The 12,689-nt window shown below is 37.5% G+C and overlaps 2 protein-coding genes across 3 annotated transcripts in view; one reads left to right on the forward strand and one right to left on the reverse strand.

Moving 5' to 3' along the window:
* Positions 1–265: 265 nt before the first annotated feature.
* On the reverse strand, positions 266–11,228 carry c2cd4a (C2 calcium dependent domain containing 4A). The gene is made up of 3 exons (XM_048157658.1): positions 7,075–11,228; positions 1,921–2,114; positions 266–1,809 (listed from the first exon to the last, which is right to left on the reverse strand). The coding sequence occupies exon 3, from the start codon at positions 1,776–1,778 to the stop codon at positions 405–407; it is 1,374 nt and encodes a 457-aa protein (XP_048013615.1). The 5' UTR covers positions 1,779–1,809; positions 1,921–2,114; positions 7,075–11,228; the 3' UTR covers positions 266–404.
* The window catches only part of tln2b (talin 2b), a 193,318-nt gene continuing 187,137 nt past the window's right edge, over positions 6,509–12,689 (forward strand). For both annotated transcript variants that reach the window (XM_048157655.1, XM_048157656.1), the window contains exon 1: positions 6,509–6,705. The gene's annotated coding sequence lies outside the window, so the exon portion shown is untranslated. The remainder of the gene's footprint in view (positions 6,706–12,689) is intronic.

Below are 12,689 nucleotides of genomic sequence, written 5' to 3' on the forward strand. Positions count from 1 at the left end.
AGCGTTTTCTCCATCAAATTAAGTAATCAACATCTGTATTGCATTTTAAAAAATCTTGTTACATGTAAAACGTCAAAGTGTAGCGGCAATCAAGCCGCTCAAGATGAGACAAGGAAAAATGGAGGCCATTACGGAAATGAGGAACCTTTTAAGGCTGCCATGCTTTGATTCAGTCACAGCTGTTCTCATCATAAATAAATGATCATTTGTTGACTGAATACCTAAAATTATGCTTCCCGTCAAGAACAGAAGACCACAAGACTGATACAGTTTTTGCCGTTTAATAAAAAAGAAGTCTTTGGCAGATAAACAGATTTGGCAATAAATAACACAATAAAATACATACAAATACATACAGGCACACACTCACACAAAATAAATTAAGCAATTTGGATCAGTCGAATTTATAATGTGACAATGCTTGAGAGAGGAAGATCACAGTTGCCCAGAATATAGTCTCTTTTCATTGTGGACATCTTGTTTACGACTTTGAATCGAAGCGACCTCTGGCAGAGATCATCTTCTGATATACCATCAAAGAAAAAGTCCTCATTAAAGATTGGATTGCGGCTCTTCCTGATGACCGTGCTGCGCTGCTTCTGGATTTTTCCAGGCATGAGAGAGAGGCTAACACTGCAATTAATGCTTTTAGGGTCCACTGATAGAGCATACAGGCCTTCAGCACTAATGAGGCGGACACGAAGTCTCTGGTTTTCAGGGCAGTACTCTGCTGACAGTCGCAAGGTCCCGTCCCTTCCTACAGGCACCAAATTCTCTTTCATCACCCTCTCCCGGTGCAGAACCAAGTCCATGGGGAAGATAGCTGGAGGTGCCAAGCCGAAACCACACTGGAGAGGTTCTACAAGGCCGTCGGATGCTCTCCTCATGATGTTGGGGCTGTTGTCCGTGGAACTGCCCTCATCTGTCGATAAGGAATTGTTTCTGGACATGGCAGCCTTGCGGAGGTTGCGGTAGAGGATTTTCTCATGGTTAAGTGCTTTAAGGAGAGAAGATTTTGGTGGGCATCTGTTCAATAGAGGAGAACTGAAGGGGGAGGATTCTGCCGAGGAGGTAGTATCGCTATCCAGAGTTCCCTGTCTGTGCAGGGTGAAGCCTTTTGGAGAAAGTCTGGAAGTAAGAGTGTTCAGGCTAAAGGAAGAAGGGGAGATTGAAGATGGCAAGATGGGGGAAGATGGCATGGAAGATTTGGAGCAAGTGCTTGATCTACTCCGGGGAAGAACCAAGGGGATTCCACTTGAGTTAGGGTCGTTGTGGAAGAGGGACTCCTTTCTCCTGGTGTGGGGACTTTCCAGCAAGGTGCAAAAGCCATAGCAGGTTTGAGCTTTAGCCAAGTGGGGCAGGGAAAGCGCAGCCTGGCTTTGAGGATCAGCATTGGTGGTTTCCTCATCACTACAGCCATTGTCATATGGCCCATCGTCAACACTCTCCACCTGGATGATATGGTTATTGGGTAGCTCTCGGTTATTGGCCTCTCTCTTTGGACTTTCTTTCTCACATGGAGACACTCGGATACATGGAGTCGGCCTCCCCTGCTCAATACTCTTGCCCTCCACTGGGCTTGATATCTTGGGGGGAATGCAGAACTCTGGGATGGTGTCTGGGGTAATGATGTTTGGACACAGCAAGACTCTCTTGGCTTTGTCAATGGATGACTTGTCTCCAAACATGATGTCTCCGATTTTGAAGCTGTATTCCGTTATGGGAATTGGCAGGTTGGTCCTTTCGACGGACACTCTGATCTTATCTACCACCCACATGGGAAGTCAGTTTGGACTCAGGCTAGAAACACTGCAAAAATGGAAGAATCTATGGTTAGAAGTCTGGTCCACTTAGTTTTATATCAAAATTGTGCAAAAGTCTTTCCATCTTATAGCCAAAACATTTTTGTATGCTGCTTACCTTGTGTACTTGATTCTCCGGTGGAGGAATTGAGCGTCTGTTCAGACAGGTCCTTGTTCTATACGCTGCATTAAACAAGGTCTTCAGGGTGATTGCCAAGAGTCTCTAACCAGCAGGCTCAGACTCTCTCCTGTTAGACCAGCTTCTCTTTGTGACACATGTGAAGGGCTCTTGGCCTTTTATACAGAACAGCACTGTGGGTGGAGAGAAGGGCTATTTGATCACGCCCACAAGTGGTAAGAGAGGGCTGCCCTGCTTTCAAGGCTAAAGGTTCCTATAGAAACTCGCAAGCCACAACACTTTATTCTAAGCAACCCAAGACTGGAAAAGTTAAAGGCCAGTCTGATAAGCAAATTGCAATGAAATCCAACACATTTAGCTGATAAAATAAAGGCATGTGTGTGTGTGTGTGTGTGTGTTTGACTTTCCATTACTCTGTGCAAGAAACTGTAATATTAGATGTAGGTTATAGGTTAATGATAACTGAAAATGATGCATATCCAAATGCCTCTGGCATTTTTCATGCAACGATGACAATATTAGTTATACCAATGACGGAATACAGATTTTGATGTATCTGGGTCAGCAAATACAAAGGTCTAAAGCAAATTTACAGAGCTTTCAAACTCATCTACACGCTAGGCACATTAATCCCAAGTTACGCACTAATGGAAAGGGGCCTGCTGATTGTGTGATTAGTCTACTTACTTTTTTGGCCTTTTGGCAATTCTTATTCATAGAGTTATTTATATTTTCAGAACCATATTTTATTCATATTGTTGGAACCGTTAGTTAGTCCACATGTTAATTGCATCACTGAAACTACAGAAACATTGGTCCCACTTTATATTAGGTGTCTTTACCTAGTATGTACTAACAAATACAGACATTTCAATGATGCCCTCTTGTGGCAGGATACAGAGGAGCTTTGCAAAATTTGAATGTCGGGTCTGCTGTATAGTTCCCTAATATTCACCTGATATTCTTAATATTCACATATCTCTGTAAAATCTAGATTTAGACTAATTCCAACAGACACTTCCTGACTATTTACTTTGATAAAATGTGTGCAGAGTAGCCTCTGGTTATGTACTGGTTATGATTTACAGTATCTTTCTCACATACTACAGCTGTCTTCGACGTCATGCTTGATATTTATGTCTTTGTTTACTGTTAGCTCATGGTCAAAGTTCAAGGGGGTATTGCAGTAACCTTAGAGAATCATAGATGTTGGGCAGACGTAATGATCCTAGAATGTAGTGATGCCTTTTTGATGGTTTCTAAGAACTGTTGTGATCACATTGAGTAATATTTAAGGCCTTAACAGCAGGAAAGGCTTACTCTAATGTTTGAAAAGCATGAAGTAAACAAGTGCTTCAATGTTGATAAAACTTTTTAAATAGCACTTAGAAGTCATTTAGAGATTATGAACAGCTGTACAGGAAATAATTGCTATATAAATATGATTGTGTGATATATACTGACTCAGACTAGTTTTGTGGCTTTTCTTTAAAAAATTACGCTAAAGACACATCCCTTGAATTTAGGCTTTTATTCACATATGAACATTCATCAACTCACACATCAGTTGTGGTAAACGGAAGCTCAAACATGTTTGCTTGACGCGTGCGAGAACCAATGAGGTTCATTCTCGTAAGAGGTTTGTTGCAAGCAGGTTCGGTTGAGCTTCTGTTTATGTTCACTGATCAATGTTTATATGTGAATAAAATCCTAAATTAAATCATATAAAGTGATCAAGTCTCTTCAGAAAATCAATTCATATTGATTAGTTTTACAATCTCTTTATGAACTTTTTGAAGTGTCACAGTTGCGTAGCTGTCTATGGAGGGACAGAAATCTCTCAGATTTCATCAAAAATATCTTCATTTGTGTTCCGAAGATGAACGAAGGTCTTACGGGTTTGGAACGACATGAGGGTGAGTAAATGATGACAGAATTTTCATTTTTGGGTGAACTAACCCTTTAATTACTATGAACTAACATTTAAATTAATAATTTGATACAATGCACATATAGTGAGCACACGTTATTACATAGTACTTATATTTGCATGTAATCAAAGCTGTAATTCACGTTGGGTTTTCATGTTTTATGGCTACTTTCCATAGAAATAATGATTTTTATACTGTCCAATCTGTATATTCTACCCCCTAAACCTACCCATCACAGAAAACATTCTACATATTTACATTTTCCAAAAATATAATTCTGTATGATGTACTTTTTGTCCTCATAACGTAGGGTTTACCAGGACCACACACACAAACCCTCACCCTCACTGACAGTTCCTCCTGTTTTTCTTCTTCCTAACAGGTCCCTTCCCTGTGAGCAGCATCTGGTTTTAATGATTATCATGGGTCACCATGTAATGAGCATCATGTGTTTTAGGGTCACCTTTAAATGTGACCTCAGAATACCATCCTGAGAACTGTTTCACTACTGCTTCAAAAACAACCCATAACCCATTTAAGGAAAAGTGGGCCTCTAACCGTATGTTTATAAAGCACTGAAAACAGGGCAGGGATTGAAACCTGCAGTTTTTAGTGTGAACACTAGAGGACAGCATCCTGTCAATTATGGGGACTAATGCTTTTCCGTCAAATGACTCTTCGAGGTCAAAGGGGCATGAGGATAAGCTGTGGCTGTGCTGATGACCGCCTCTTTATTTTTTACATTTCCTTCATTTTGGTTAATCCATAATATATTTTGCATTTATATTTGTTGTTTGTTCATGTGTATGGAAATAATATCTTATATATTTCAAGTATAGTGGTAGTGAAGTAAAAGTAAATGATATGCATATATATATATATATATATATATATATATATATATATATATATATATATATATATATATATATATATATAGCAACAGATGCAGGTTCATATGGGATGCTGGTTAGTTGAGTTCTTGTTTTCCTTTGGTCCATCTGTGAGTACTACACGCACACCTTTTAGTTCTTTTTCTTTTTTTCTGCATTCGACAGTACATAACCTCTAATAATACATCTAATTTTCTGCTCTATTAGCCTCATTAGCTGTGCTTGCATATTCATCATGTACACAAGCAGCAGTTCAAGCTCCATCACCACGACAACACTATCAGTTACAGCCACAGATCCAGATGAGCTACAGTGTGCACACACACATACACATACACATACACAAAGACGAACAGAAACTAAATCATAGCTTATGTACGTCCATACGCTTCAGGAGAAATACTCAATACATATTTCATAATGTCCCGGGCTGGTCATTGCAATAAAGGTCACTCTGTGTACAAGACAGACTGCAGACAGACGTCTGTGAAGTCTTTAGGGACCGGCCTATAAATGTTTGATGACAGCTCTCTCTGAGTATCACTAACATAGGGAACCAGAGAATCTCTCTAAAAGAAACAGTTGACTTGTCCATTTTTTCCCTTTACATCTGAATTATACAAGTAACACTCAAATGTTAAGGGGGAAAAAAAATACCACAAAGTATTATGCATTTGTGAGTACATTATCTCTGTCTGACACATTGTACATTGTATTGGCATATTTAGTCGCAGTAATAGTGACCTCAAAAAAAAAAAAAAGTACTATATCATGTCTGATATTTGACCATTCTGAGAATATTAGCAACTGCTGAAAACAGAAATGGAAATGTTCACATTATTTCCACAGTTCCAAAAAGAACAGACAGTTTTTGTGTGTAAATATTATGTAATTTTTTTTAAATTAATTTTGTGTAGAGTACATCTAATTTTCTATCATTAAATTGTAATATATATTTTATGTCATATATTTACATACACACATATTTGATTATATAAATTACATTATTTATTATATATTTATTTTATGATTTTATAATACAATTGTACACACACACACACACACACACACACACACACACACATATATTATATATACACACACACACACACACACACACTGAATTTTGGCCATCTCTAGATATCAGAATCAAATACACTATATATATATATATATATATATATATATATATATATATATATATATATATATATATATATATATATATATATATATACATATACACACACACATACACACAAACATATATACAAACATATACACACATGTATACTTTATTATATAACTTACATTATTTTATAATACATATGTGTACACACATGTGTACAAACTGTATATATATATATATACACACACTGAATTTTACAGTAGGCCTATATACTGGAATTATATGGGCCATCTCTAGATATCAGAATCAAATACTATATAGATAGATAGATAGATAGATAGATAGATAGATAGATAGATAGATAGATACACACACTCACACGTTTAAATATTAGACATTAGGCCAAGTATTCCTATTACTTCACTATGCACATTTAAAGGTCCAGGTTTAGAGATCAGCTCAAGTTGCACGGGCAAACACACACACACACACACACACACACACACACACACACGCGCACGCACGCACGCACGCACACACACACACACACACACACACACACACACAGATTTATGCATGTATGTCTTCAGTTGAATATCTGGGCGTGTAACACTGATAGTAGGCAACGAATCGCTCAATAATCGCACTTCAGCTGAAGGACTTATCTCAACATCATATTGCCTCGATGGGGGACCCTAGTAACAAGAGGGGCGGGGCTTCGTGTTCCAGAGGCAGGACCGCAGTTCAGCTCGCGCTGCCTCTAAATCAACTCAATCATCTCTCGCGCACGAGAGCGCGTGCTGCCTTTTAGGTAAGAAATTGTGATTTTCCCCCTTGTTCTTATTTGCAAATGAACCGTTTTGAGGCATCGCACGTGTAGTTCCTCTTTTTTTGGGAGTTCAAGCCGCTTTGGTGTTGATTTATGGTGGACATGTTATGATGGAGCCGAATGAATGGGCGGTGTTGAGTCTCGTGCGGCGTGATGTTTGAATTCTGCAATCTGTCAGTGAATTTGATGCCAGTGATTTATTCCTCCTTGCATGTGAGTGGATTGACCGTGCATAATGATTATCTATCAGAATTTTGCCTGTTGACATTTTTAAATGTACGTTGCTATTATTATAAATTCAAGGGTCATTTCAGCTGTTCTCGCATGTAGAGTTGCTTGACACAGTTTTACCTTTTCTGGATATGTTTTAGTTAGTCGCGTTGATTTTAGGTAGCATGAAGTCCTACGGCGTATTGACATCGAGGAACGGGGTCGCGTAGCTTCCCTCTCTCAGATGATGGATAGATTTCTTTGGAAATGATGGCCTATTTACATGCAAGGTGCCAGCGTAAGCTGTTTGCAATTTACTTAAATCTAGCGATGTGAACGAATCGTTTTTTATTCGGATCTTTTCAATGAACCGGCTCAGCAAACTGGCCTGAAGGAATCGGTTCGAGCGTCTCTCGAGTCAATAACTCAGCTACTTATTGAACCGATAACCTTGACTGAATTTAGAATAGAATAGATTTACTCACCCTCAAGCCATCCTAGGTGTATATATAACTATCTTCTTTGAGACGAACACAATCGGAGATATATTTAAAAAATATCCTGGCTTTATGGGGGGCGCAATTTTGAAGCCCCCAAAAATGCATTCACCCATCGTAAAAATAATCCATACGGCTCCAGGGGGTTAATAAAGGCCCTCTGAAACAAAGTGATGGGTTTTTGTAAGAAAAATATCCATATTTAAAATTTTATAAACTAAATAGCTTCTAGTAGACGACCGTACTGCGCAAGTCGACTTGCGGCACACAAGAGTAACCCGTGTCGCGATGTATGACGTAGGATGTAGGAGTATCGTAAGCTTAGTCGCCTCACGCGTTTTAAACAAATATGGCTATGCAACAAACTCAAGCTCCTCTTTTCTTATATCGAAATCCTCCAACATTTCTCTTAAAAAATTCTCATTTTAGACTTCTAACACGTGACCGGTGTTTTGTTATGCTCTATCCACTGCGCTTCCGCGTTTGTCATTGCGTCATGCATACTCTTTTGCGCAAACCGATGCGTACGGCCGTCTGCCGAAGGCTAGTTATTATAGTTAATAGCATTTTAAATATGGATATTTTTCTTACAAAAACACATCACTTCACTTTAGAAGGCCTTTATTAACCCCGTATGGATTATTTTTATGATGGATGGATGCATTTTTTATTTGGGCTTCCAACTTTTAATACAGTTTTTCTCTAAACTTCCTCTAAACCCCTGATCTAAATCATGGCAACAACAAACTGGACAAATGAAATGACAATAATAACCTTATTAATTTGGCTTATGGCAGCCGTTTTTATTAAAAATAAATCCATTTAAGCTTTTTTATTATTACAACACCGCCAGCTGACCTCAGTGTCCTCAGAGTTATGGCATGTACTATGGTATGGTATGTATTTATTATGGCTTGTGCATATGACAAAAATTCGTGTATATATATATTTTTAAGTAATATAGGCCACACCCTTCATATCTCACCAGCTTCAGACAGCCATGTTGAATTCAAAAATCGACATCGGCACTTGAGACTACATTTATGGTGAATTTGGTACAGATCGGGCCAAAAACCTAGGAATAATAATTTTTTTATTATTATTATTTAATATCCTTGGTGAAATATGTCTCATAAAGCTGTAAATTTGTATGTAGCAATTTGTATATTAATTTTACCTCTCATTATGTTAATCTGTCATATGAGCCCAATAGTTGCTTGATTGCAAAAACACTGTAACAAACATTATGTTATTATGTTATGTCAGCTCTCCCAGGAAAGCTATCAGAAGATTACGCACTGAATCCTCAATCCAAAATGCATTCATGCCTACAACATAATGTATTCATATTTGCTTTAGCGTTACACACACATCTGTTTTTCAGATAGCAGTATTAAAAAAAGAGACATGGTATTTGCACTTTATTTAAAGTCTTTAACGGCAGTCTTCTCGACAGTTAATAGCCTGAAATGGATTATTGTCTTAGGTAATCACACATAAAGGAATACATGGACTGTGTGGAAGTCATATCCATATATCCGGCATTTCAGGCTCTTTGAAGAAATCCATGTTTTCCTCTAGTGCAGTGCCACACCCCTAGGAATCCGTACTGTACTTCAAAGACATGTCAACTTGAGATGCATGAATGTTACGTTAGAGCAGTGCATATCAGTGTATAAGGGACTGGACTAGCAAGGATGAGCATATTGTTCTATTTAGCAAAATTACCTTAATCTGGATCAATAGATCTGGATTTGATAATTTGGTGTGATCAATACAGTTTAAATGTAATCCGATTGATTGAAAGTGCATTTCATTTATTCATCACCACCATCACATGCATGCAAGCAGCGTTGATTGAGGCAGGATGACGCATGCAGTGTGACTGTGACACATATAATATGCACTTTGACCTAGTTTTAACAATCTATTAACATCGTCAATCAATCATGCCCTTAGTCCTATTTGTTTAGTTGCTTTTAAAAAAAACAGCCGGATTTGTGTTGCCCTGGGATACGTTAACTTTCAGATTTATTTTGCATAAATTGCTTTGCAATTTTTGAATCTGTGTCAGTGTCAGATGATACACAGAGGGAGGCCGCCATCACTACTGCAAGGAAAAGGAAATTAGCACTGCTGTTTGACAGGAAAAAGGGATGTTTCTGTATGCGCTGGACTTTGTCACAGTCATATGAGGTCAAGCTGGTGACCTCTTAGTATTATATTTTGTTCTTAAGGAGACATGAATTTTTATTATGGCGAAACCATCGGATGTCTGTTGCAGCAACACTCTAGCCAAAAGTAATTAGTATGAAAACGTTTGACAGAGCATGAAATCCTAATGATGTTTACATACAGTGCAAATTAGACATTTACGGTAACATAAAAAGCATAATTCAGCAAGACCATTTATGAAATGTTTTATATGTTTTTTTATAACAACAGTTAGTTCTGGTCCTCGAATTTGATTGGCTGAGAGGCGATCAGCACCATGCGATATTCCACCAGTATCAGCACAGGGACTGTTCACCGTTTGTATCACTCCGCTTGTCTCTGCGCGTTCTAGATGGAGCATTTCTCCCAGCGAACGGCAATGGTGGAGGAGAAAACCCGTGACGATTTTTGAAATACTACTGTTGTTGTGTCACGCAATGTAGTTTTAAAGGATTAGTTCACTTTAAAAGGAAAATTAACCCAATATTTACTCACCCCTAGGTGTATATGACTTTCAATACTTTATATTAATAAATATCCTGATGCGTCCAAGCCTTATAATGGCAATGAATGGGGCCAACGAGTTTGAAGCTCAAGAAAGTGCATCCATCCATCATAAACGTTCTCAACACACGACTCCGGGGGGTTAATAAAGGCCTGTGTAAGAAAAATATCCATATTTAACAAGTTATAAAGTAAAATATCTAGCTTCCACCAGACCACCTTCCGTATTCAACTTACAAAGAAAGTGTAAGGCCTCTCGCAGTTGAAAACGCTACGTCATACACCTAGAGATACAAATTAAATAAACTTGTTTTTCAGATACAGTAGGTTTATTTACCATGTATACATTTATTTATCATCTTTTGTTGTTTTATTAATATTAATCGGTGCATCCCTAGCTATTATTGTTCATTAAATTTGAACTTTGCACACCACTTTACGAGGCTAAATTGACAAGTAACACTGAATCTGATGCTGCACTTCATAGAGCTCTCACAGCAATTTGTATGTATTCGTACAGTTCAACCTCACCCGTACGAATTTGTAAATTTTTTGCTATATTGTACGTATTTTACGAGTTGCCAAATTTGTATGGATTCCTATGAATGAACTACCCCTAACCCTGTCTCTAAACCTACCCGTCCCTGGGGTTTAGACAAATCATATGAATTTGTACGAGTGAGGTCATTCAAATTCGTACGAATTAGCCACCTCGTAAAATACGTACAGATTGGTGGTGAGATAGCGTTGGAAATTCCCTTAACCATTAAAAGGATTCTACAACAAAAATATCGGCACACATGGACACGGCAAACTGATTTATTATTTTTTATGAATTTATGACTTGACCTAGAGAATGAAAGCTATACCAGATGTAGGTAATCACACGCTCTCTCTTTCTCCTTCATGGCTAGTTCTAATGTAGCATTTTCAAATTAGTAACAGAGGCTTGGGCTCAACTTTTAAACTTTCAACTTGAGATTTGAAATTGTGGCGGAAGAAAGTAGTTCCGCACACAAGAGGGTTTTTAAAGACACTCTGTTGTTTCTTATTTGTTTAAAGGTGCCGTAGAACGTGTTTTCAAAAGATGTAATATAAGTCTAAGGTGTCCCCTGAATGTGTCTGTGAAGTTTCAGCTCAAAATACCCCATAGATTTTTTTTGGATTCATTTTTTTTAACTGCCTATTTTGGGGCATCATTAAATATGTGCCGATTCAGGCTGCAGCCCCTTTAAATTCTCGTGCTCCCCGCCTAATATCTAATCGCGTAAGTATGGTATTTAATTGGATGTTTACATTTGATTCTGAATGAGTTTGATAGTATGCTCCGTGGCTAAAGCTAATATTACACACTGTGGGGAGATTTATAAAGAATGAAGTTGTGTTTATGAATTATACAGACTGCAAGTGTTCTTGTCTCCGTGAATACAGTAAGAAACAATGGTAACTTTAACCACATTTAACAGTACATTAGCAACATGCTAACAAAACATTTAGAAAGACAATTTACAAATATCACTAAAAATATCATGATATCATGGATCATGTCAGTTATTATTGCTCCATCTGCCATTTTTCGCTGTTGTCCTTGCTTGTTTACCTAGTCTGATGATTCAGCTGTGCACAGATCCAGACGTTAATACTGGCTGCCCTTGTCTAATGCCTTGAACATGAGCTGATTTATATAAGATTTATATAAGAAGGAGGAAACAATGGTGTTTGAGACTCACTGTATGTCATTTCCATGCACTGAACTCTTGTTATTCAACTATGCCAAGGCAAATTCAATTTTTAATTCTAGGGCACCTTTAAATACTTGCTCCATTGAACTGTTGTATAAAAGCAATATCATACAAGTAGCCATGTGATATGGCTCTATATCACATTTTAACAATTCAATAATCTTTAATAACACTAATAATTTAATTAGTTAACAGTTAAATGTAATATTTAGTAAATCCCAAAATGAATATCATTTTTTTCCTACAGTACATTATAATATTATGATGTCTACATGCAGTTGTAGCTTTTAAAATCATTCATTTCAGTTTTACATGTTTTATTTCCACTTTATTATAAAAAAGAATTTTCATGTACAGTATTTAAACATCGGCCATAACATAAAATTATCAGCTTAATATTATCAGCCATAGTTTTATTATCAATGCATCCATGATTAAAATTATATCCAGGTGCATTATTTCTTTAAACTGTGTTTTGATCACCCAAGACTGGTTGCATCCTTCTGTTTCATGAAGTCTGACTAGTAAAAAGGCCTCTGCTACTCTGACTTGACTTGACACAAGAGGAAGGATGTGTGTTTTTGTGATGAAAGGGCATGATGGGAATTAAAATGCATGATTAATGGACAGAGAGCTTGATGGTAAAGGTTATTGCTCATTATGTGCATTGATTATGTTCTGCTTCTTTTTTCACCTGCATGATTTAAAGATCGCATCTTGATAAAACAAGTTTCCCATGATCTCAAAATTGGTCGTATGGCCACTTTTGAACATGCGATTGTGTATCTAGTATAAACTG

The sequence above is a fragment of the Megalobrama amblycephala genome, linkage group LG15 (genome assembly GCF_018812025.1).
Source record: "Megalobrama amblycephala isolate DHTTF-2021 linkage group LG15, ASM1881202v1, whole genome shotgun sequence".
Taxonomy (NCBI): Eukaryota; Metazoa; Chordata; class Actinopteri; order Cypriniformes; family Xenocyprididae; genus Megalobrama; species Megalobrama amblycephala.

Bases quoted from the DNA above. Each gene is read 5' to 3' on its own strand.
- c2cd4a (XM_048157658.1), bottom strand. From the start codon at position 1,778: ATGTGGGTGGTAGATAAGATCAGAGTGTCCGTCGAAAGGACCAACCTG.